The following is a 26,117-nucleotide window of genomic DNA, read 5'->3' as shown; positions in this document are numbered from 1 at the left end:
GACTTGCCCAGGGTCACACAGCTGGGAAATGTCTGAGGCCAGATTTGAACCTAGGACCTCCCTCCTCTAGGTCTGGCTCTCAACCCACTGTGCTACCCAGCTGCCCCCAGAGCAGGTTAATTTTTTTTTAATTTTAAACATTATTTTATTTGGTCATTTCCAAACATTATTCACTGGAAACAAAGATCATTTTCTTTTCCTCCCCTCCCAAGCAGGTTAATTTTTAAAAGACATGGAAAGGAGCCAAGATGGAAGTGTAGTAGCAGGAAAATCTTGGAGCCATTCTGAATTTCCTTCCAAAACCAATCATTTGTAATGAAAGCATCTCAAAAGGATAGAAGTCAAAACCAGATGAGTATAAGGGCTCTCCCACTGGACACAGCATGAAAGGTAGGCAGTGAGCATAGATTCCCCATGCTATATAGGGGCAGGAAAATCAGAGGCTGACCACCCCTTTCCTTGCCCCTACCAGCCAGAGGAAGAGCCAGAGTCAGGAAAATCTCTAAATTCTCAGGGGCTGGCTGAGCGATGTGCCAGGCCTGGGCAATGAGAATCAAGGTTTAATAGCAGGGAGATTGGTCCTAGAAATGGGGACAGCAGCCTCACCACAGCAGTGGCAACAGGGGCTGGGAAAATGGCTTCAGGGCAAAATGGTAAATATCTCAGCCTTTTGAGGTGGGACTCAGAGCTCCAGCAAAGGCAATAGGCTACAGAAGCAGCAGCAATGGGCAGTAGCAGCATCTGAGGAAGATAGCCTTAGGGCAAAACACTTTGAAGCACACTACACAAAAAAACACCACAGATCTAACTGCCCTCATCTGACAGGGAAAGGAAGATAGTCCCAAGGCTAAGCCCTGCAAGACAGAAACTAAGATTGCAATGACCACAAATATGTAGGAATCCCAACCCTCCAGTGGGAAAAAGAATAAACACAAAAAACAAACAAAACAAACAAACAAAAAACCTCTTGATCCTGGAAAATTTTTATGGAGAAAAAGAGTAAAATCCAGAATCAACATAAGAGAGTGAGAAATAAGCAAACACATGCAAACTACCCTCCCAAAAATGGAAATTGGTCACAAGAACTGGAGGAATTCAAAAAGGAGTTCAAGAGCCAAGTAAGAAAGCAGAAAAATGAGAAGAAAAGTGGGGGAAACAAATGAAAATAATACAAAAAAGAAAATAACAGCACAAGAGACAAAATTGCCCAGATGGAAAAAAGAAGCACAGAAATCAAATAAAGTCATAAGCAAATTGGAGACTAGAATTGACCCGCTGAAAGCCATGAAAAGCAGGATAGACAATCCAAAAAAGAAAATCAAAAGATCATGGTTGAAAATCAGTCTTTAAAGACTAGAATTGGACAAGTAGAAGTTAATGATTTCACAAAGCATAAGAAATAAAACAAAATCAAAAGAATGAAAAAATATAAGGAAACATGAAATCTCATTGAAAAAACAACTGACCTGGAAAACAGGTCCAAGAGAGATGATTTGAGAATTACTGAACTACCTGAAAGCCATGACCAAAAAAAAAAAGCTTAGACATCAATTATCCAAAAAAACTGCCCTGATATTCTTGAACAAGAGGGCAAAATAGATATTGAAAGAATCTACAGATCATTCCTACATTAAATCCTCAATTGACAACTCCCAGAAATATTATAGCCAAGTTCAAGAGCTTCCAGTCCAAGTAGAAAATACTACAAGTGGCCAGAAAGATATCCTAGGGATCCTATCAGGACCTGGCAGCCTCCACACTAAAGGACTGCAAGGCTTGGAGTAGGATATTCCAGAAGGCAAGAGTACTAGGTCTACAAACAAAAAAATCACCTACCTGTCAAAACTAACTATATACTTTCAGGGGAAAGTATGAAATTTAATAAAATAGAATTCCCAAGCACTCCTAAAGACCAGAATTATATGGGAAAATTAATGTCCAAATATAAAATTCAAGAGAATCATAAAAAGGTAAACAAAAAAACAGAAAAAATTTAAGAGCTTCAATAAGGTTAAATTGATTATATTTCTATATGGAAAAATATCTGTAACTCTTAAAAAATTTTCATTATCATATTGGAAGAAATATATGTAGGCAAAGGCTGTGATATTAAGCTGATATGTAAAAAATTAGGGGGAAAAACAAGAGGAAATAAGTAAAATGGGGTAAGTTATACCACATTAAGAGGTGCATGGGCGGGGGGGGGTGGAGAAATTATTATAAGAAGGGGAGGAAAAGAGTGGTGACAGGTAATACTTAAATTTTACTTTTAGTGGAATCGGTTCTAAGGAAGAACAGCCAGATTTATTGGGGTATAGAATTCTATCTTACAGTATAGAGAAGCAGAAAGAGAATAAGGAAGGGGAATATTAAAAGGGAAGGAAAAGTTTGGGGTGTGATTAAAAGTCCCTAAAGAGAACTAGGAGGGGAATAAGAAGGGAGGGGGTGGGAAGGAGAATAAAATAAGGGTGGGGAAATGGAGGATTGATTTAAAGCAAAACACTGGTATAGAGGGATATAGTGAAAGAAGAATGGGCAGGATTAAAAGAGGAAATCAAAATGATGGGAAATACACAGATGGTAATCATAACATTGAATGTAAATGGAATGAACTCACCCATAAAATGGAAGTAAATAGCAGAGTGGATTAAAAACCAAAATCCAACCATGTGCTGTTTACAAGAAACACACATGAGTCTGGAACAGAATTTATTGAGCATCAACTGAGAAAAAGAGGAGTAGCAATCATGATCTCTGATAAAGATAAAGCAAAAATAGATATGATTAAAAAGATAAGGAAGTTAATTGCATCCTGATTAAAGGCAGTATAGACAATGAAGAAATATCAGTACTCAACATGTATGTACCAAATGGTATATAGTATCCAGATTTTTAAAGGAGGATCCTAAATCTCCCTTTATCAGATCTAGATAAATCAAACCAGAAAATAAGAAAGAAGAGATGTGAATGAAATTTTAGAAAAATTAGAGTTAATATATATGTGGAGAAAAGTGAATAGGGATAAAAAAGAATATACCTTCTTTTCAGCAGCACATGGTACATTTACACTGGCCATGTACTGGGCCATAAAAAAAAATCACACAAAAAAATGAAAAAAAAATAATAAATGAAACTTTTTGGGTCATAATACAATAAAAATTATAATTAGTAAGGTTATGTAGAGAGGGAAATGAAAAATTAATTAGAAATTAAATAAGCTAATTCTCCAAAACTAGTGGGTTAAAGAACAAATCATAGAAACAATAACTGCTTTCATTGAAGAGAATGACAATCCATAAACAAAAATTTATGGGATATAGCCAAAGCAGTACTTGGGGAAATTTATATCCCTGAGTGCCTGAATTAACAAAAAAGAGAGAGAAGAAATGAATTTGGCATGCAACTAAAAAAACTAGGAAAAGAACAAATTAAAAACCCTCAGATAAAGACCAAATTGGAAATCCTAAAGATAAAAGAGAAATTAATAAAATTGAAAATAAAAGAACTATTGGTATTTTGGGAAAAAAACAAAATAAAGTATTGTATAATACAAAGAAAGAGAACCAATTAATAGTATCATGAATGAAAAGGGCAATATCACCTCTAATGAAGAGGAAATTAAGACAATTATTAAGAGCTATTTCATACTATTATATGGCAATATGGCAATCTAAGCACAATGGATGCATATTTACAAAAATATAAATTACCTAGATTAACAAAAGAGGAAACGGAATACTTAAATAATCTCATTTCAGAAAAATAAATTAAACAAGCCATCAAGGAACTCTGTATTTAAAAAAAAGTGAATTCTATCAAACGTTCAAAGAACAATTAATCCTAAAAATCTACAAACTATTTGACAAAATGGGCAAAGAAGTCTTAACAAATTCTTTTTATAATAAAAGCCAGGAAGAGGAAAAATAGAGAAGGAAAACTATAGACCAATCCCCTTAATGAACATAGATGCAAAAATCTTAAATAAAATACTAACAAAAAGACTACAGCAAGTTATCACAATGATTATTTACTGTGAACTGGTGGGACTTATACCAGGAATGCAAAAATACACATAATTGACCACATCAACAACCAAACTAATAGAAATCATATGGTTATCTAAATAGATGCAGAAAAAGCCTTTAACGAAATACATCCATTCCTATTGAAAACACTAGGAAGTATAGGAATAAAAGGGCCTTTCCTCAAAATAATAAGCAGTTTTTATTTTAAAACCATCAGCAAATATCATTGACAATGGAAATAAGTTAGATGCCTTCCCAATAAGATCAGGAGTGAAGCATGGATGCCTATTATCACCACTACTATTTAATATTGTACTAGAAATGCTAACAGTAGCAATTAGAGAAGAAAAAGGAATTGAAATGATCAAAGTTGGCAATGAAGAAATAAACTCATCATTTTGCAGATGGTATAATTGTATACTTAGAGAATCTGAGAAAATCCACTAAAAATCTAGTGAAAATAACATTAAAGTTGCAGGGTACAAAATAAACCCACATAAAATCATTAGTATTCCTATATTCTAACAAAACCCAGCAGTAAGAGTTAGAAAGAGAAACTCCAGTTAAAATCACTCTAGACAACATAAAATATCTGGGAATCTACTTGCCAAGACAAATTCAGGAATTATATAAACATAACTACAAAATACTTTTCATACAAATTAACCTCGATCTAAATAATTGGAAAAACATTAATTGTTCATGGATAGGATGAGCTAATATAATTAAAATGACAATCCTACCTAATCAGTGCCATAGCTGTCAAACTACCAAAAAACTTTTTTATAGAAATAGAAAAAAATTGACAAAGTTCATCTGGAAGAACAAAAGATCAAGAATATCAAGGGAACTAATGAAAAAAATGTGGATGAAGGCCTAGCAATACTAGATCTCCAACTGTACTATAAAACAGTGATCATTAAAACAATATGGTACTGGCTAAGAGAAAGAAGAATAGATCAATGGAATAGACTTGGGGTGAATGACAGCAGCAAGATTAGTGTTTGATAAACCCAAAGATCCCAGCTTTTGGAATAAGAACCCACTATTTGACAAAAACTGTTGGGAAAATTGGGAAACAATATGCAAGAAATTAGGTTTAGATCAACATCTCACACTCTATACCAAGATAAATTCAAAATGGGTAAATGACATAAATGCAAAGAAGGAAATTAGGTGAACATAGAATAGTATACCTGTCAGATCTGTGGTAAAGGAAGGAATTTAAGAACAAGCAAGAGAGAGAACATTACAAAATATAAAATGAACAATTTTTATTTTACTAAATTAAAAAGATTTTGTACGAACAAAACCAATGAAACCAAAATTAGAAGGGAAGCAAAAAATTGGGAAAAAAATTTTTACAATAAAAACCTCTGACAAAGGTCTAATTTTTCAAATTTATAAGGAAGTCAATTGCACAAGAAATCAAGCCATTCCCCAATTGACAAATAGTCAAGGGACATGAATAGTCAGTTTTCAGATAAAGAAATCAAAACTATCAATAAGCACACCTAGCAGATTAGCCAATATGACAGTAAAGGGGGAAAAAATGTTGGAGGAGATGCAGCAAAATTGGAACGCATGCATTACTGGTAGAATTATAAATTAATCCAACCATTCTGGAAGGCAATTTGGAATTATGCCCAAAGGGCTTTAAAAGATTGCATGCCCTTTGATCCAGCAATACCACTACTTGGTTTGTACCTCAAAGAGGTAATAATGAAAAATATTTATATGAAAATATTCATAGCTACACTCTTTGTGGTGGCAAAAAGTTGGAAAATGAGGGGGAGTCCCTGATTGGGGAATGACTAAACAAATTGGTATAATGATAATGGAATACTACTGTCCCATAAGGAATGATGATCTGGAGGATTTCTATATGAACTAGAAGAACCTCAATGAATTGATGCAAAGCAAAATGAGTAGAACCAAAAGAGCATCATATACAGAAAGTGAAACATTGTGGAACTATCCATCGTAATGAACTTTATTACTAGAAGCAATGCAATAATCCAGGACACTCCCAAAGGACTTATGAGAAAAAATGCAATCCACATTGAGAGAAAGAAATATAGGAGTAGAAACACAAAAGAAAAACATATGACTTATCACCTGTATATATGGGTATATGATTTGGGGTTTTGGTTTAAAAGAAAATGAATAATATAGAAATAGTTATCAAATGATAACATTTGTATAATCCAGCGGCATTACTTGTTGGCTCTGGGAGGGGGGAGGGAAGAACATTGAATCATATAAACATGGAAAAATATTTTTAAAACAGATAAAAAATTTTAAAAGACATGGAAAGAACTATATGAAATTATGAAAAGCAAAATGAGTAGGAAGAAGAGACTATTATATACCCATAACTAAAATAATATTTGAAGAATAGCTGGTAAATTGTCCACCTCCAAAGGAAAAACTGAAATATAGAACCATGCAGGACATGTTTTATATATATTTCTCAAATGATGCCTTTTCTAAAGTGCAGGGAGATAACTGGAATTTTTAATATAATCAACAAGTACATTTTTTAAAAAAATGTGAGCAGTAGCATTTTTACCTTTTCATAAACTTTTCACTTATTTTCTTTGAAAAATCACCTGAAGAGTCAAATTAATTCCTTTCATGTTCATAATCTAGCCCCACCTTTTCTTTCCCCAAGGAGTTTTAGTTTTAACCCTTTGTGCCTCTAATCCCAAGAGAGAAAGTATTTTGCAGGCTTTTTTTTTTTAAACCAATCTCACAATGAAAGCTTAAAGTGATAATTAATCCCTTGTTCCTGGGACAGTTTGGCACCTTTGTTTCAAATGTGAAACTATAAAACTTCATTAATCTCATCCAGCATTCTGAACTCTGGCTGTAGCTTTTTATTCATCTTTCTGACTGGCTGCATTTTCCCTTAGAAATTTTTCAAGGTAGAAGAATCTACAAACATTAAAAACAACATTAAGACAAAGATTTTTCTGAGCATTTTACAAAGAAACAAAATCAGACAAAATGATAAGACAAACATATGCTTCCTAGTTTTGTTTTTTTTTTTTTTTTTGCTTCTGCTTTTCAGTAGGATTTTCTTCAAAGTCTTTAATTCAATGCAATTAAAAGTCCTTTTTGTAGGTCAATTTTGTGACCTATTTGGATTTTTATATATTTTAGCATAATTGGAGAGGCCTATCTTTTAATTATCTTCTCCATTCCTATGTGGTGTAATGCTAGAAATTTGTCCAATCTGCAATAAAATAACTGAGGCAGAGCTCCAAGCCAATAACTATTTACTAGATGGTCCTGACCCCCTCCAAGAAATAGATCTTACTCATGGTCTGAAACACCCTCTACCTTCTCCAGAGTACAGTTTTTATTCACTTCAGTGCTGAACTCTATCTTTACATGCCTGGTCAGTCCAGCCATTAATGTAATGATGGGCTCCAAATTCTTGGTATGTCTCTTGATCAGACTGCTAATAAAGCCCATCCATCCCACCTTTAAAAATTCCATTTTAAAAACATGTACAGGGCAACCCAGGTTAGTCCACTGACAGGTCCTACACTGATAATATTTTGTATCCTATCAAGCCTCTTGTCTAGGCAGCCAAGTCTACTAAACATGGGTCATGAGGGAAGCAATACTGGGTGGAGGTATACTTAATGGATCACGGGACTTTCCACTAAAGTTTGTGACATCTGGATGAAGACTCCCTTCAAACTATGCTGACAAGTTAAAGTTTAACAGTGTAATTAGAAGAATGACTCTTATTTTTAGAAACTATTTAATTATGAACTATAACTAGCTGCTTCTGATTATTGTTTGCTAATAAGTAACTATTATCCCTATGGAATCACATTCAACTGTATCCTACTAATTAGAACTAATCATATGCATAAAATTTCTGATTTGAATTGGGCAGGGGTCTAACAGAAATAGGGTAGTGGTCAAATTATTTCTCAAAATGGGAAGTTCCAGACCAATAAGGATTTCCCTAATGGTGTATCAATTTAATAATGTACTCTTTCCCTGGTCTTATACTAAAAGAAAAATTTTCCAAGGAAGAATCCTTCAGTACCAGATTGTTTTGATAATTACCACTTTATAGTACAGTTTAAGATCTGGTACTACTAGGCCACCATCCTTCACATTTTTTTTTCTAACTAGGTCCCTTGATCTTTTCTTCCAGATGAATTTGGTTATTTTTTCTATTTCTATAAAATAGTTTTTGGAACTTTGATTGGTATGGCACTGAATAAGTAAATTATTTAAATAAGATCATCATTTTTATTATATTAGCTCAGCCTACCCAGGAGTGATTAATGTTTTTCCAATTGTTTAGATAAACTTTATTTGTGTGAATAGTGGTTTGTAATTGTGCTCATATAATTCCTGTGTTTGTTGAGAGCTGTGTCAGCAAAGATGGAGCACTGCGAGCATTTCCTCCCATTACCCCAGAGAGTGGAGGGAGGAAGTGTTCACATTTGGCTGTTGGTTCTCCAATGCTGGTCTAGAGTGATTTTATTTATATTTTTTAAACCCTTACCTTCCATCTTGGAGTCAATACTGTGTATTGGCTCGAAGGCAGGAGTGGTAAGGGCTAGGCAATGGGGGTCAAGTGACTTGCCCAGGCTCACACAGCTGAGAAGTGTCTGAGGCCAGATTTAAACCTATGACCTCCCATCTCTAGGCCTGGTTCTCAATCCACTGAGCTACCCAGCTGCCCCTAGAGTAATTTTAAATGGAATTTCTCTTTCTAACTGTTTCTATTGGACTTTGTTGAAAGTATATAGAAATGCTGATGATTTGTATGCTTTATTTTGTATTCTACAATTTTGCTAAAGTTTTTACTTATTTCAACTGTTTATTTAGTTGATTCTCTCAAATTTTCTAAGTATGCCATCATATCATCTGCAAAGAGTGATTGCTTAGTTTCCTCATTGTCTATTTTAACTCCTTCAATTTCTTTGTACATTTCCAGTACAATATTAAATAATAGTGGTGATAATAGGCATCCTTGTTTCACTTCTGATCTTTTTGGGAAGTCTTCTAATTTATCCCCATTGCAGATAATATTTGCTAATGATATTAGGTAAATACTACTTATTATTTTAAGGAAAGCCCTTTTATTCCTATGCTTTCTCGTGTTTTTATTAGGAATGGGTGTGGTAGTTTGTCTAAGGCTTTTTTCTGTACCTATTGGGATAATGATGTGATTTATGTTAGTTTCATTATGCTGATGGTTTTCCTAATATTGAACCAGCCTTTCATTCCTGGTATAAATCCCACCTGGTCATAGTGAATAATCTTTGTGTTATATTGCTACAGTCTCTTTGCTTGTGTTTTAAGATTTCTTTTCAGTGTACAAAAAGAATTTGGTAGACCTCCTTTGCTTATTTTGCCGAATAGCTTATATAGTATTGGGATTAATTGCTCTTTAAGTGTTTGATAGAATTTACTTGTGAATGAATCCATCTGGTCTTCGGGATTTTTTTAAAGGAATTCATTGATGACTTGTTCAATTTTTTTCCCTGAGATGGAATTATTTATGTATTATAATTCCTCTTTTGTTAATCTAAGCAATTTATTTTTGTAATTATTTCATCCATATTACCTAGATTGTCAGATTTATTGTCATATAATTGGGCAAAAAAGCTCCTAATGACTACTTTAATTTCTTCTTCATTGGAAGTGAATTCACCTCTTTCAATTCTGATGTTGATAATTTGATTTCCTTTCCTTTTTAAAAGTCAAATTAAACAATGCTCTTTTTTTCATAAAACCAGCTCCTAGTCTTATTTATTAGTTCAATAATTTTTATACTTTCAATTTTATTTCTCCTTTTATTTTTAGAATTTCCAATTTAGTCTTTAATTGGAGATTTTTAATTTGTTCTTTTTCTAGTTTTTTTAGTTGCATGCCCAATTCACTGCTCTTCTTTCCCCTATTTTATTGATAACATTGAGATATGCAAATTTTCCCCTAAGTACTGCATTGTCTGTATCCCATCAATTTTAATATGTTGTCTCTTTATTGTCATACTCTTTAATGAAATCAGTGATTCTTTCTATGATTTGTTCTTTGACCCACACCTTTTGAAGAATTAGATTGTTTAGTGTCCAATTAATTTTTAATTTCTCTTTCCATGAACCCTTATTAATTATAGTTTATATTGCATTATAATCAGAAATGTTTGCATTTATTATTTCTGCTTTTCTGCATTTGGTTGTGAAGTTTTATGCCATAGTACATGGTCAATTTTTGTAAATGTACCATGTGTTCCCCAAAAAAAGGTATGTTCCTTTTTTTAATCATCATCCAATTTTCCCCAGAGATCTATTAAATCTAACTTTTCTAAAATTTCATTCATCTCCTTTACTTCTTTCCTGTTTATTTTTCATTAGATTTATGTAGTTATGATAGGGGAAGATTGAGGTCCTCCACTAGTATAGTTTTACTATCTATTTCCTCTTTAAGCTCCTTTTGTTTCTCCTTTAAAATTTTGGAGGCTATACCATTTGGTGCATATATATGAAGTACTGATATACTTAATTTTCTATACTATCTTTTATCAAGGTATAAATACCTTTTATCTCTTGTAATCAAATCTATTTTTGCTTTAGCTTTGTCTAAGATCATGATCTCTATTCCTCCTTTTTTTCTCCATTGAAGCCCAAGAGATTCTATTCTATCTCCTAACTTTACTCTGTGTGCATCTACCTGCCTCAGATGTGTTTCTTGTAAACAACATATCATAGGATTATGGTTTTTAATCCATTCTGCTTTCCACTTCTGTTTTATGAGTGAGTTCATTCCATTTACATTCACAGTTATGATTATTATCTGTGCATTCTTCTCCATCTTGTTTTCCCCTTTTAATTCTGCATTTTCTCCTTTCACTCTGTCCCTCCACATGAGTGATTTGCTTTTAATCACTCTTCCCATTCCCCCTTCCTTATATTAATCTCTTTCCCACCACCACTTTTCTTATCACCCTTCTACTTCTATATATGGTAATATAGGAATCTATACCACAATGAGTCTGGCTGTTATTCCCTTTCTGAGCCAGTTCTAATGAGAGTAAGGTTAAAATACTGCCCATCACCACCCTCATCCTCCACAACATTGCTATAGTTGGTTTTTTACCCTATACTTCTTTATGTGATATAATTTACCTTCATTTTACCTCTCTTCCCATTTTTATCAGAGCAATCCTCTTTTTCACCCCTTGATTTTTTTGGGGTATATCATCATAAACACCCTCTGTCCATGTATACTTCTTCTAACTACTATGATAATGATAAAATTTTAAGCATTATAAATATCATCTTTCCACAAATAAATATAAACAATTCGCCTTATTTATTTAGTCCCTTAAAATTTATCTTATTTTCTTTTTATGCTTTTCTTGAATTTTGTATTTGGACATCAGATATTCTGCTTAGCTCTGGTTGTTTCATCAGGAATCCTTGGAAATCTTCTATGAAAGAATATAGTCAATTTTGATTGTTTGATGATTCTTATTATATACCCTGTCCTCTTGCCTTCCTTAATATCATATCCCAAGCCTTCCAATCTTTCAATATAGATGCTGCCATATCCTATGTAATCCTGGATTTGACTCCATGATAGTTAAATTATTTCTTTCTGGCTGTTTGCAGTATTTTTCTCCTTAGCCTGAGAACTCTTAAATTTGGCTTTAAAATTCTTAGGAGTTGTCATTTGGGGATTTATTATAGGAGGTGATCTGTGGATTCTTTCAGTTTCTATTTTATCCTCTGTTCAAGAATATCAGGAAAATTTTCTCTGATAATTTCTTGTAATATGATGTCTGGGCTTTATTTTTTATCATGACTTTCAGTTAGTCCGGTAATTCTTAGATTGTCTCTCCTGGATCTAGTTTCCAGGTCAGTTGTTTTTTTCAATGATGTTTCATTATTTCTTCAATTATTTCATTCTTTTGATTTTATTTATTATTTTTTGATGTCTCATGAAGTCATTAGTTTCTATTTGTCCAATTCTAACTTTTAAGAAATTATTTTCTTCCATGACCTTTTGGACCTCCTTTTCAATTTGGTCAATTCTACTTTTCATGGAACTTTTTTCTTCATTGGATTTTTGTGCCTCTTTCTACTTGACTAACTTTGGTTTTTAAATTGTTATTCACTTTATTATTTTCATGATTTTTTCCCATTTTTCTTCTACCTCTCTTATTTGATTTTTTAATTACTTTTTGAGCTCTTCTAGCACCTGAGACCAATTCCCTTTTTTTCTTTGAAATTTTGTATGTGGTTGCTTGGATATCACCATCCAAAAATGACTTTGTGCCTTGTTCCTTACTGTAAAAAATTTCTATGGTTAGGTGTTTCTTTTGCTGTTTTCTCATTTTTCAGTCTTTAAAAAAATATCTAAAATGTAGACCTCAAATTTCAGTTTTTCTTTGCTCTACCCTCAGTTCTAGTTTTGGTTTTATGCAAATTTCAGTTCTTCCAAGGTGGTATGATGGCCTGTGGACTGGGTATTCTGAAGGTTGATGATTCACTCTACTCTGAATTGCTAATGGCTTGCAGGACTCAGAGCATTATGAACTATTTTGCCCTGGGGCTAGAGGTTTCACCATGGGCTTGAATGGGCCAAGTGCTACAGACTTTGGGGCCTCACTGCAGGCTTCTGCCAGAGCTTGGGACTTCAAAGGGTGGGCATGGGGTGCTTTGCTGCTGACTTAGATAGAGTCCCAGAGTCTTAAAGTTGATTTGTGCCCAAGTTTGGAACCTGGCACTGCAGGTAGGGGGTGGGCAACCTGCACTCCTCTATGTTCACTTTTACTTCCTGCTTCCCCTTCTCCCACAAAAATAGATACTCTGCCTACCTTCTAAGTTACTCACCACAGGAGAGCTATTTCACTCTGTCCCCTTGTTGGTTCTATGACTCAGTTGTTTTGAGGCACTATTTTTAGGTTAGTTTAAAAGGATTCTTAGAGCTTCTAAGCTGCCATCTTGACTTGCCACCCCTTTCCCCCACCATGAATCAGCAAAATATATCTAGAAAGGTAGATCTGAAAAAAATCATCAACTTCTTTGTAAACGCATTTGTCAAATTTATGTTGTCCATCAGGCAATAAATGTGTATTGAATCATAGAACATCAGAATGTATCTAGTCCAATCTTTTGCATGACCAAATGACCAAGAGTTCCTTATCTTACTTATCTGTGATTCCTTCTGAACTTCCTCTATACTCTTGTACATTTTAAAAAATATTTCAATGATCATCTTTTTTTAACAATCTTATTACTAATCATTTTTTCTCTTAACCCCCATTCCTTAATTTAAAACCAAGAGGAATGTGGGAAATAAGCAATCAATCAAAATGAATTTACACAGAGGTCAGGTCCAAAAATGTATATCTTCTTTTGTACTTTATCTGCCAGCATTCAAAAATCTATCACCAGTTTCTGGGTTTTTTTAAATGATATGAAACATATGAATAAATAGATTTTCCTTTAAAGTGATATGGAGTATTTTTTTCTAAATTTCTAAATTTTTCTAAATTTCTAAATTCTCTATTTCTAAAATAGAATCTAAAATTCTAAAATTTCTAAAACCTAGAGTGAGAATTATATTTAATAGAGATAAAATAGAGGACTTTCTAATCAAATAAAATAATATAATTTTAATAAATAAAGGGATTTTAATAAAATCAGATATAAATGAAGTATGTACAGCATTACTGTTTCCTTTTTATATGGTGCTAAAATTACTAGCTATAGATATAACACAAGGAAAATAAATTGAGGAAATATAAGCAAAGAATAAGCAAAGTTATCAATTTTTGCAAATGTTACAATGGTTTACTTAAAGAACCCTAAACTTCAACTAAAAATTAACAAATGGGCTAAGACAGAGTAAAGGACACTCTACTCCTCTGATTCTTACACATAAACACACACACACACACACACACACACACACATACGCATGCACGCACGCACACACCCCACTTCAAAGGAAACCAGGAGGAATATATCTCATTGGGGTAAGAAGAGAGAGTAGGTCAGGAAGCATAGCATCTTTGAGAACCATCAGAACTTGGACACGCTCAACAGACTGCAATTCTACCAGAATCAACAAAGCTGCAGGGTGGAAATGAGCCTATCCTGGGTCACTTAACACAGGTATAGAAGGTAGAGAGGTCAAGAAACCTAAAAACTCTCACATGGCATCAGGCAGCAAGGGAACAGAGTAGGAGACTAAGAATTGCAAGAACCTACACATTCCCATATGGTAAGTGGGTGCATGAGGCAAAATTCCAGTAGAGTAGGGACTTTCTGAACTACAGGAAGCTATGCACATCCATGTGGCAGTGAAAGTAGCAAGAATACCTTCTTATGGCCAGAAGTGGCCTGAAGCAGCAAAGCCCAGTGCAGGGGACTTTGCCAGCCCAAGATATCTGGTAGGGGGAGGGAAAGAACAGAGTGGGGTGCCAGATCAATCCATGAAACAAAAAAGAAAAGGCAATATGGGGTGCTGGATCTAGATGGACAAAATAGCTGCAAGCTTCACCAGAACAAGCCAGCCAGACCACCTCCTCAAAAAACACACCATGGAAGACAAAGGCAGCCAGGCTTACCCCAAGAATCAGAGTTCCCCAGGAACTGAAAAGAACCTCAACAGGCAAGTATAGTGCTGAGGGGAGGGGCAATTACTAGAAAAGTGAGGAAAAGACAAAAAAAAACTTGATCTTAGAAAGTTGAGTGACAGGAAAAACCAAAATATGAACTGAGAAAAGAATAACAAAGCCAACAAAGAAACATGTGAAGTTTCGAAGGAATGTGTGAAAGGACATCAGGCCCCAAAAGAACCCCTTGAAGAACTTGAAAAGTTTAAAAACCAAATAAGAGAATTGACAGAAACACTCAACAGCTAGGAGAAAATTTCACTGAAGAAATCAGCTCCTTAAAAATTAGAATAGAACAAAAGGAAATGGAGTCACAAAATCATTGAAGAAAATAACTCCCTAAGGAACAGAATGGACCAAATGGAAAAGAAAACACAAAAACTCAAGAAAGAAAATAAATCCATAAAAATTAGAATTGTGCAGATAGAAGCTTATGAATCCAATAAGAAACCAAGAAACAATAAAACAAAATCAGAAAAAGTAAAAAATAGAAGAAAATTTAAAATATCTAACTAGAAAAATGACCAATCTGGAAAATAGATTAAAGAGAGATTTGAAAACCAAAAGCCACAATTTAAAAAAAGAGTGTGGACACAATATTACAAGAATCATAAGGGAAAACTGCCTTTATATCCTCAAACAAAAAATAGAAATAGAAATAGAATTGAGAGAACCCACTAATCACTTCCTGAAAGGGACCCCAAAATAAAATATCCTAGGACCATTATAACAAAATTCCTGAATTCTCGGGCCATGGAAAATTACAACAAGAAGGAAATAATTCAAATACAATAGAGCCACAGTCAGAATTATAAAAGACCCAGCAGCTTCTACATTAAAGGATCAGAAGGCATGGAATATAATATTCCAAAAGGCAAAGGATGTAGGACTACAACCAAGAATTATCTACATGGAAAAATTTAGCATAATCCTCCGGGGGGGGGGGGGGGGTTGACCTTTACCAAATTAGAGGAATTTCAAAACAAAAAAATCAAAGTTGAAAAGAAAATTTGATGAACAAATTCAACATTCAAGAGAAGCATAAAAAATAAAATGAAAATTTAAGGATTTCAATGAGGTTGAATTGAGTACATCCATACCTGGGGAAGTGATAATTTAAATAAGTTATTTAAGATATGGAAGATAGCATACATAAAAAGAAGGAAGAAAGTTAAATAAGATGAGTTGATATAAAAAAATGGGTAAGAAAAAGGAACCTATGGGGGAAAGAAAAAAGGAGAGACAGAAGGGGACAAACTACCTCTCATTAAGAGGCACATATGAGACAAAGTGGAGTGGAAGATGGATGGACAACAAGCTTTGCTTCAACTGTATTCTTATCAGAATTAGCTCAAAGTGAGAATAACACCTACACTTAGCTATAGAATCCTACCTCACCTGATAAGGAAGTAGAAGGGTAGGGAGACTAAGGGGGAAGATGAATGAAAAGAATAGTCCATTGGAGGAGGTGGTCATCAAAAACAAAACATCTATCAATAGGGAAAGGCTAATGAGAGAGAGAGACAGAGACAGAGACAGAGAGAGAGAGAGAAAGTAAATTAGTATGAATGTGAATGGGATGAAATAAACCATAAAATGGAAAAAAGATAGGACAGTGGATAAAAAAACTAGAATCCTAATATGCTGTCTACAAGAAATATTTAAAACAGGAAGACACAATGGAAGTAAGAAGCTAGAGCAAAATCGACTACAGCTAAAGTTAAAAAAATAAAAGCAAGACTAGCAATTGTGGTCTCAGACAAAGCAAAAGTAAAAATCTAATCAAAATTGATAAAGAAATTACATCATGATAAAAGATGCCATAGACAATGAAACTATCAATATTAAATATAAATGAACCTAATGCCATAGCATCTAGATTCCTAAAGGAAAAGTTACATAAGTTATAAGAGGAAACAGTAAAACATTACTAGTGGGGGACCTCAACCTTCCTCTCTCTGAAGTAGATAAATCCAACCAAAAAATAAACAAGGAAGAATTTGAAGGAGGTAAATAGAACTTTAGAAAAATAAGATATGGTAGGCCTCTGAAGAAAACTGAATGGGAATAGGAAAAAAATATCCTTTTTCTCAGCATTACATGGCACCTTTACTGAAACTGACCATATAATAGGGCACAAAAACCTCACAACCAAGCATATATATAAAAGCACAAATTAATACTTTTTAAACTATAATGAACAAAAATTATACTCAATAAAGGGCAGAATAATACTAAAAACTAATTGGAAACTAAATAATCTTATCCTATAAAGAATGAATGGATCAAAGAGGAAATCATGCATGGAAACAGTCAACAATTTCATTAAAGAAAATGACAGACAATATATCAAAATTTATGGGATGGAATTTATTAAATGTTATTAGTGAAAAAGAGGGAAATTCATACCTAAATTCTTACATCAATAAAATAAAGAAAGAGCAGATCAATGAATAGGGCATACAACTAAAAAAATAATAATAAATAACCAGAAAAGGAACAAATTTTAAATCCCCAATTAAACACTAAATTGTAAATTCTGAAAATCAAGGGAGAAATTAATAAAATTGAAAGTAATAAAAACCATTAAACTAATAAATAATGAGTTTGTTTTATGAAAAATAAATAAATAAAATAAGCAATCAGTTAACTTGATTTAATAAAAGAAAGGAGAAAATCAAATTACCAGTATCAAAAGTGAAAAAGGAAAAATCACAACCATTGAAGAAGTTAGATCAATTATTGGGAGTTATTTTACCCAACTATTTGCCAATAAACTGACAATATAAATTAAATAGATGAATACTTATATTTTAGTAAACTACTCAGATTAACAAAAGAAGAAATCAATGTTTAAATAACCACATCACTAAAAAAGAAACTGAACAAATCATCAAGAAAACTCCCTATAGGCCAGGTGATTCACAAGTAAATTCTATCAAATATTCAAAGAATAATTACCTCCAATACTACATAAACTATTTGGAAAAAATAGGGGAAGAGAGAATCCTCCCAAACTGACACAAATATGGTGCTGATATCTAAATCTGTAAGAACTAAAATAGAGAAAGAAAACTATAGACCAATCTTCCTAATGAACATTGAAGCAAAAATGTTAAATACTAGCAAGGAGATGGCAGCATTATATCACAAGAATCATACATAGAAATCGGGCAGATTTTATACTAGGAATGCAAGGATGGTTCAATATTAGGAAAAACATAAATCTAATTGACCATATCAATTACAAAATCAATAGAAATCATAGGATTATTTCATTAGATTCAGAAAAAGCATTTGATAAGATACAACACCCTTTCCTTATGAAGACACTGGAATAAATGGAACCTTCCTTAACGTAATAAATGGCATTTCTATAAAACCATTAGAAAGGGGATAAACCAAAACTTTTCCCAATAAGAGCAAGGGTAAAGTAAACATGTCCAATATCACCACTACGTTTCAATATTATACTATAAATGCTGCCTCTAGCAGTAACAGCAGAAAAAAAATTGAAGAAATTAGATTAGGCAATGAAGAAACAAAGTTATCACTCTTTGCAGATGATATGTTGGTATAGTTAAAGAAAGCTAGAGAATCAACCAAAAAATTAACAGAAATAATTAACTCACAACAAGTCACAGAATACCAAATAAACCCACATAAATCATCAGCCTTTCTATTTAACCACCAACAAAATCCAACAGCATGAGATAGAAAAGGAAATTCCATTCAAAAGAAAACTAGACAATGTAAAATACCTTGGTCTTGGAGTCTCTTACTAGTAGTAACAGATTGATTCTTTTAATTTCTATTTTACCCTTTAATTTTAAGCTTTCAAGCAATTTTCCTTAATAATTTCTTAGAATATAGTTATCCTTGACCACTTTGCCTGATATTTAGAGTTTACTTAATTTTGATTGTGAGAGCATGTGGGGAGCAAGGTAATTTCTTGCCCTATTCTGCCATATTACATTAATTTTTTTGTTTGTTTTTTCTTTCCCAATTACACATAGTAACAATTTTCAACATACATTTACAGAAACTTTGAGATCCATATTATGTCACTTAGTTCTTTCTCCCTCCATGAGATGGAAAGCAACTTGATCTGGGTTATACATGTGTATGATCATACAAATCATATTTCCACATTGGTCATGTGAGAGAATGTTCACATAAAACCAAAATACACACAAATAAAGTTAATAATGGGACACCTCAATCTGGATTCAGAGCCCATCAATTCTTTCTCTGGAGATGGATAACATTTTTTTCCTTCAAAATTGTTTTGGACATTGTATTGCTGAAAATAGCTAAGTCTCACAGTTGATCATTGCATCGTATTTCTATTACTATCTACAATGTTCTTCTGCTTCTTCTCACTTCATTCTGCATCAGTTCATGCAAGTATTTCTTTTTAAAATCATCTTCAGAACAAGCATTAAAAGAGCCACATGAAATTTATTATGAAGAATAAAATGAGCAAAACCAAGAGAATGTTATATACAGCAAGAGAAATATTGTTTGAAGAATAACTGTGAATGTCTACCTCCAGAGAAAGAACTGATTAATAGGAACATGCAAGACATAATTTATATATATACATATATGTATAATATATAGGTCAAATAATACCTTCTATAGTGTAAAGAGGAGAGAGAAGATTGTATTTGGAAACTTTAATATAACAAAAATATTTATGAAAGATTAAGATGTAATGTAAAAATTTTCTAATTAAATGGAATAATACAATTTAAGAAAGCATCCTACTATTTTTTTCTAAAAATTATACATATGTATGTGATTGGCTTCCAAATGTATCTCGCATGGAAATTCAGGCTTTGATTATATTTTAGTAATAAGTTCTCAAAATTGAATTAAGGATTTTACATATGAGGTTGTATAATAACCATAAAGAAAGTGAAATTATTTTCCATTTTTAAGTGTTTGATAATATTAAAAGAGAAAAGATCATTTGATAAGTTAGACTCTCATGTTTTAAGATTCTTTTATCAGGTACGGGATTTAGATAAAGAAAGAAATAGCAAGAGTATAAAAACTGAAGTTCTCTGTTTCAGGATTGAAGAACCAAATTGAAGATATTGTATTAAATTGTACCGTCTTGTTGCTGGCAGATTTTATCAGAATAATCTAGGAACCTCTGTAAGTGATTTGGAACCAAAGAAATAGAGGCCTCTTCATAGCTATCCTCAGAATGAAGCATATTTCAGAATGCCAAAGAGTAGAGAGCCAAAGACCAGATGACTATGTGAGATATATGGGACTCAAAATGTACTAATTAAATTAATATTGGGACTAGGTTTGCTAAAAAATTTGATGTTAATATTGATGATTATTACTATATTGCTTTAGTCTTCTTTTATGGTGTTTATTATGTTTTTCTTCATTACCTTGGTTACATATAACTCTCTTCTCAAAACTTGTATGTAGTAAGCCCTCTAAGTAGTAATTCTGATTATGAATAGATGAAAAACCTTATATATTTGGCTTATAGATAAATGATCCATGGTGGGGAGTAGGTATGCTCCCAAATCAAAAGGGGAAAAACTAAGAAAATTGAAGAATTGAGGGGAATAGGATAGCATATGGTTAGTTGTAACTCAATTCTGGAGCTAGCTTAACTGTTACTATTCATTTATGGGCCTCGTCCAAATTGTATCTTGTGAGAAAAGACGATTCAATTGTGAGAATTGGGAAAAACCTTACTTCACTGTTTGAACCTAGCCCTGCATGATTGAGAAACTGAACCACAAGTATTTGCTGTTTAGAGAGCTTTGACCAAGAACCTAGGTTATGTTGACCAAAAACAATTAGATCCCAAGATTGATGTAAGGAATTTCCTCATAATTTTCAAGAAACCTGTCTTATGGAAAATTGGCCCTGCATGATAAATCAATTATTGTTTCCTTGTTCCTTTGACTGTTTACAGGTTCTTGGGGAGGAGTGGGACACCTCTTTTTCTGAATTCAAAAAATTGTACCTGTTTCCTCTCCTTCCAATCTTTCATGAAATTAGAAATCAGATCATCTAATGTTTCCTTTTAACTAATTGGTCTTATTTGATTAGTTGCTTTCAACGTATAAAAGTCTGTCCCACCCTCACCGCCCCTATTTAGGAGCCAGTTCTAAACTGAGACAGGGGTTTGTTTGGTCCTAATTTGTTAGGCAATTGGCATGCATTGCTTAATAAATTCATATATTCAGAAGATCAAACTTTTCTTTCCTCTGCCATTTCATCCGTTGCTGTACTCTCTCTGTGATCCTTTCCTGTGCTACTGAATACATCTGAAGAAAGTCATACAAGCATGCTGATGGGGACTAATACAAATGTATATATTATCTGATCTCATCTGGGAACTGACTGCAGAATGGTCACATTTGTTCTTTTCTGGTTGACTCTCTGGCATTCCTCAATAGTAACTATTCCAGACTTTCTCCACAAGTCCGAAGGACATTCTGGGCCCATTGAGGCAAAAGCAGCCAGAAAAGACACATGTGTGGATCTGCCTCAAGACCCTGGCAAGGACCGGTCTAAGAACACCTGGCTTCTTAATTGGCTCAGAGCATCCTAACCAGCTAACTCATCATCCCAGAACCTTGAACTCTATCTCTGGGACAAGTGGCTTTCATGTATGCACCTAGATACCTTTGTACTTCTAAAGAAATCCGTATGCCAGCGATAACAGACCAAAGAAGAGGGCTTTGAAGATTACCATTTGATGAACTGTGCAGCTGCACACTCTCTAATTGGCACCAAGGATCTACATTTTGACATGTTACTTTCTTTTGACCTGTTATTTTCCTTTGATCATAGAATGTAGAAACTATAAATATTGGACCTGTGTGCTGAATAAAATAGAATATGTGGTCCCATTCACAGACCCCTGGCTGCCATAACTTTGACTCAATTGCTTGAAAGACTCTGCTCTCCCTCCCTCCCTCTCTGTGTTCTAAGTTTCCAGCCGGCCACTCTCCACACTGCAGCTTTAAGCTTTCACTGCAGTGGCCGGAGTGAGTGCTCTCACCAGAACCCTCCAATGAGCCCATGTAGCACCCCTAGCACGTTCTCTTTTCAAGCCTCTCTTACAATACTTCTTGCTTTCTTTCTGTAGTTACCAAAGAAAATAGTCCTTATTAGTCCTGAGCTCTTCTGCTCAATACCCCAATTCCTTCCTTTGTTTCACTCTGAGAAGGACTTGGTCCTCACTACTAAGGCCAGCTCCCCTGCTTTTGCCCTTGATGTTATCCTTCACAAAATGAGACTATTTATAAATATTTGCAAATTTTTTTAAAGTGCTTAGCATGGTGCTAAAATGTGTTAGGGCTATATAAATGCTGATTCCCTTATTTTTTTCCTTTCCCTCAAGTCTCTTGGGGCTTCCCTCACTGATCCTCCTCTCTTTCCCCTGTCTCTTTGTCTCAGTCTTTATCTCTCCCTCCTTCATTTCCTCTCCTTCCATTCCTCTTTGTCTACTAGATATATCTCCTCTTTCCTTAAAAAACTAGCCATCTCCTCAATCTATTGCCCTCTCTCCAGGCCAGCCTTACTCCTGAGCTCTAGTCCTCCATCCCCAACACCCTATGAGCATTCCAAACAAGATATCCCATAGACATCTCGGATTCAATAACCCCAAAACAGAACTTAACATTATTCTGTAAAACATTCTTTTCTACAGAATTTCCCAGTTTCTACAGGCGTCACCATCATTCTTCCAATTTTCCAAGTTCATGACATTGGTGCTATCCTGATTATCATTCCCTCTTATCCAATATAGTTGTCAAATAGAGACATTTCTATAGCCACAACATCTCTTGCATCTCTTCCTTTCTAATTATCACCATATTAGTTTAGGCGCTTATCATCATCTCTTCTCTGAACCATTGCAATGACTTTTTAGTTTGTCTCTTTACCTCAAATCTCTGCCTTCCACACAGCTGTCAAAAGAATATGAACTCAGGGGGCAGCTGGGTACCTCAGTGGATTAAGAGTTGGGCCCAGAGATAAGGGGTCCTAGGTTCAAATGTGACCTCAGATACTTCCTAGCTGTGTGACTCTGGGCAAGTCATTTAACCCCCACTGCCTAGCCTTAACCACTCTTCTGCCTTAGAACCAATACCCAGTGTTGATTCTAAGATGGTAGATAAGGGTTTAAAAAAAAAAAGAATACAAGCCCAGATGTTAATCAATATATTCCAGTGACTCTTTAGTTTCCTCAGGACTGAGATGTTTAATTTCTGGTCTACAAATGGACTTTTTGTCTTTAAAAAAAAAACATTTTTATAACTATTTCAATATAATTCTCTTTGGTGATATTTATTTTGTTTAATGTATTTAAGAACATTATTCTGAAAGAGTACAAAAGAATCACCAAACTAACACAGAAAAGGCAAAGAATCCCTGTGTTTTGGATCAAATATAAATTTTCCTCCAGTTGCCCTTTAATGGCCTTCCTAGTTCTCCCAGTGCTCCTATTTCTAAACCATGCAGTCCAGGCAGACTATCTTCTGTTCCTCACACGTAACCCTTCATCTTGTGTGTCTTTGCCTTTCCTATGGCCATCCAGTGTGCACTGATGCATTCCTTCCTCACCTCTGACTCAGTCGGTGAGCATTTGTTAAGCATCTACCATGTTCTGGGCACTGTGCTGAGTGCTGAGGAAACACACACACAAAAGCAAAATGAATCTCTTTTCTAAAAGAGGTCATATTCACTGGAGTTTGTCTCAGAGGGTAGAGACCAGGATTAATAAGGAATGGAACAGCTTCTTTTAGAATTTGACAGGATAGCTGAAATTGGAATGAAATCAGGAATACCAACGGCTGGCCATGAGAAGAGAAGGTGTTCCATCATGCACCACTCAGCCAGTAAATATGCTCCAAGTTGGAAGATGGAATGTCTGGTGTAAGGAATCCAGGGTAACTGGATTACAGAGTACCTGGATAGAAGCAAGATAGAAGAATACAGAAAGGAAAGAAGGAGCCAGATTTTGGAGGACTTTAAATCCAAACTGAGTATTTTCTATTTGTGGCATATTGGGAAGATCGGTTTGACAACAAAATGGAGGCTGGACTGGAGTGGAGAGAGACGTGTGGCAGAATAATCAACACAAAAAGTGTGATTGCTGAGAAGTGAGATCACTTTTGGGACAAATATACCCAAACTTAAATAGTCGAATAAGTGCTCACACTCAGCAATTATATGGAAAGACTACTGTATTTGTTGTGCCCTCATTCACGTTACTACTGACATTTTGAATGCTCCTCTTTTGGTTATTACTTTGATAGCTAGAATACGAGTTACAAAATGAAGTTAATCTCATTTTATAATTAACAATCTATTTGTTATTTTTATTTAATATTTTATCTTACATATTGTATATATTGTATTTATGTTTATAATTTTATTAAAGATATATTTATTATGTTTATATATAAATATTTATTAACAACAAATTACAAAAAATTATGGTCTTTCTACTGAAAATAACATTGGATATATTGATAATTTACCAAACTTGGCCCTAAATAACCTTTGTTTGCTTCCAAAAAAATTATTCCATACAAAAAATTCATTGAACATTTTTAAGTGCAAGGCACTCATAACAGGTGCTGGGGAGTGGGGGGGGGGACAGGAAATGAAGCTTTCTTTTCTAATAATATTTTGTGGGGGGTTTTCTGGATGTGGGCAGAGAGAATGAAAGCATGTTCATGAGTACTTAGGTATAAAATATTAATATTTTAATATTAATTCTTTGTCTCAAACACACATTTGCCAGAAACATTTTTATTATTTTTATCATTATTCTATGTCAAAGTCATTTCTAGCTTTAAAAGTGGTCCAGACCAGCATAGTTCCCCTTTCCTCCTGCCCCATGCCCTCTGACATGACCCTATATCCTAAGGCTACTTAAGGAGACATTTATAGAAATACTAAACAATAGTCAAAATTAAGGGGTTTTGGACCACTCACCTCAAGTGTTCTCCTTTAATTGATATCTTAATCCTTTCTCTTTGGAGAAGGCTAGGAGATTAAGAGAAGACTCAAAAGGAAATGGCTCTTTGTTGAGTCAATAGCCCAGTCACTCCAATCACTGGATTAGGGATGACTGTGATTTATAAAAGGCAAGAAATATAATCCTCCATATTTTGGTCCTCTAATCTATTTCACTAAGAAAAGGCATTTTGTCTTCCATCTAACTAATACCTTCAAACAGGAAAGTTTGTGCAGGTTTTTATTTTAAAAATCAACTAGAGAAATTTAAAGGAAAGTTATTAATATGATTCAACAAAAGGATAATTTACTTTTTTAACATTGCTTTTCTTTCTTAAAAATTTTATTGATATTTTATCATTTTATTACCTTCATTTCTGAATATATGCCTTCCCACTTAATCTACCCAGTGAGTCATTCCATATGACAAAGAATGAAAAAAAAAAGCAGTTCTGCGAAAAAAAAAATCCATCAACTTCAGTTGCTAGCATAGGCAATACTCTTTTTTTTTTTTGTATAAAAGGATCAGGAGGTATATTTTGTCTGCTCTTCTCCAGGATTAAACTTGGTCATAGCAATTCAAATAAGTTCACCAACCCCAATGTATTATATAACCTTTCTGTAGATCATTTTCCTATTTTTGAATATATAATTAAAAGTAGATTCATAAAAATGATGGCTTTTACTTATTATTTATTTAAACATGTTTAATTTTTTTCTAGTTCAGTGGAAGGAGATGACAGTCAGGTAAAATTAATTTTTATATTTTGTATCTTTTGAAGATTTTGTTACTTACTGTCTTCTTATCTTTCTAATGCTCTAGAATAGTAATTTGCAAACTCTGATGTTTATTTTATTTCATTACTCAGGAAAATATTACTGTTTAAAATATTTTTGGTATATCACCAAAACATCTTTTGTTACTCTAAACAGTAACTTATAAAATATCAAAGCAATAGGAGTTGAAATTCTGTTTTTTTCTTTAGCAACATTGGGGTATTCAACAATGAGGACCATATCCATGTCCTCTAAAATGTTCCTTTTCTGGCTATAACTCATATGATTCCAAGAGGATGAGCAAAGAGTGCCACAAAGAGGGAAGGGAAAAATCTTTACTGCAAATGAAGGAGATATTGGGTGTTGAGGTCTATTTCCATGGCTGTAATTCTAAGGTCATAGAAATTTAACTACTATTGTTAGGTTCCACTATTTGAGTAATGTTTTTAGGAGCCCATGAAATGCCTTGGATCTTTTTAAAAATAAAGTTTTCTTTATTATAACTAACTTAATCATCAACAAACATGGCATTTCAGTATATAAAGGGAAAAAGGCATTACATATGTAACCATGAACTTCTGTTATGTGATTATTATTTAAAGTGTGTTAAATTTAATAAGATTGCTGTTTGTTTTTGT

At 33.7% G+C, this 26,117-nt stretch overlaps 1 protein-coding gene across 12 annotated transcripts in view; it reads left to right on the top strand.

Annotated features, from left to right (window-relative positions):
• The window catches only part of CATSPERE (catsper channel auxiliary subunit epsilon), a 211,963-nt gene that overhangs the window by 58,978 nt on the left and 126,868 nt on the right, over window positions 1–26,117 (top strand). For all 12 annotated transcript variants that reach the window (XM_056816069.1, XM_056816070.1, XM_056816066.1 and 9 more), the window contains one exon: window positions 25,425–25,449. In XM_056816069.1, the coding sequence (XP_056672047.1) occupies window positions 25,425–25,449 (25 nt within the window). The remainder of the gene's footprint in view (window positions 1–25,424; window positions 25,450–26,117) is intronic.

The sequence above is a fragment of the Monodelphis domestica genome, chromosome 2 (assembly GCF_027887165.1).
Source record: "Monodelphis domestica isolate mMonDom1 chromosome 2, mMonDom1.pri, whole genome shotgun sequence".
Taxonomy (NCBI): Eukaryota; Metazoa; Chordata; class Mammalia; order Didelphimorphia; family Didelphidae; genus Monodelphis; species Monodelphis domestica.
This window is presented reverse-complemented; position numbering and strand designations above follow the sequence as displayed.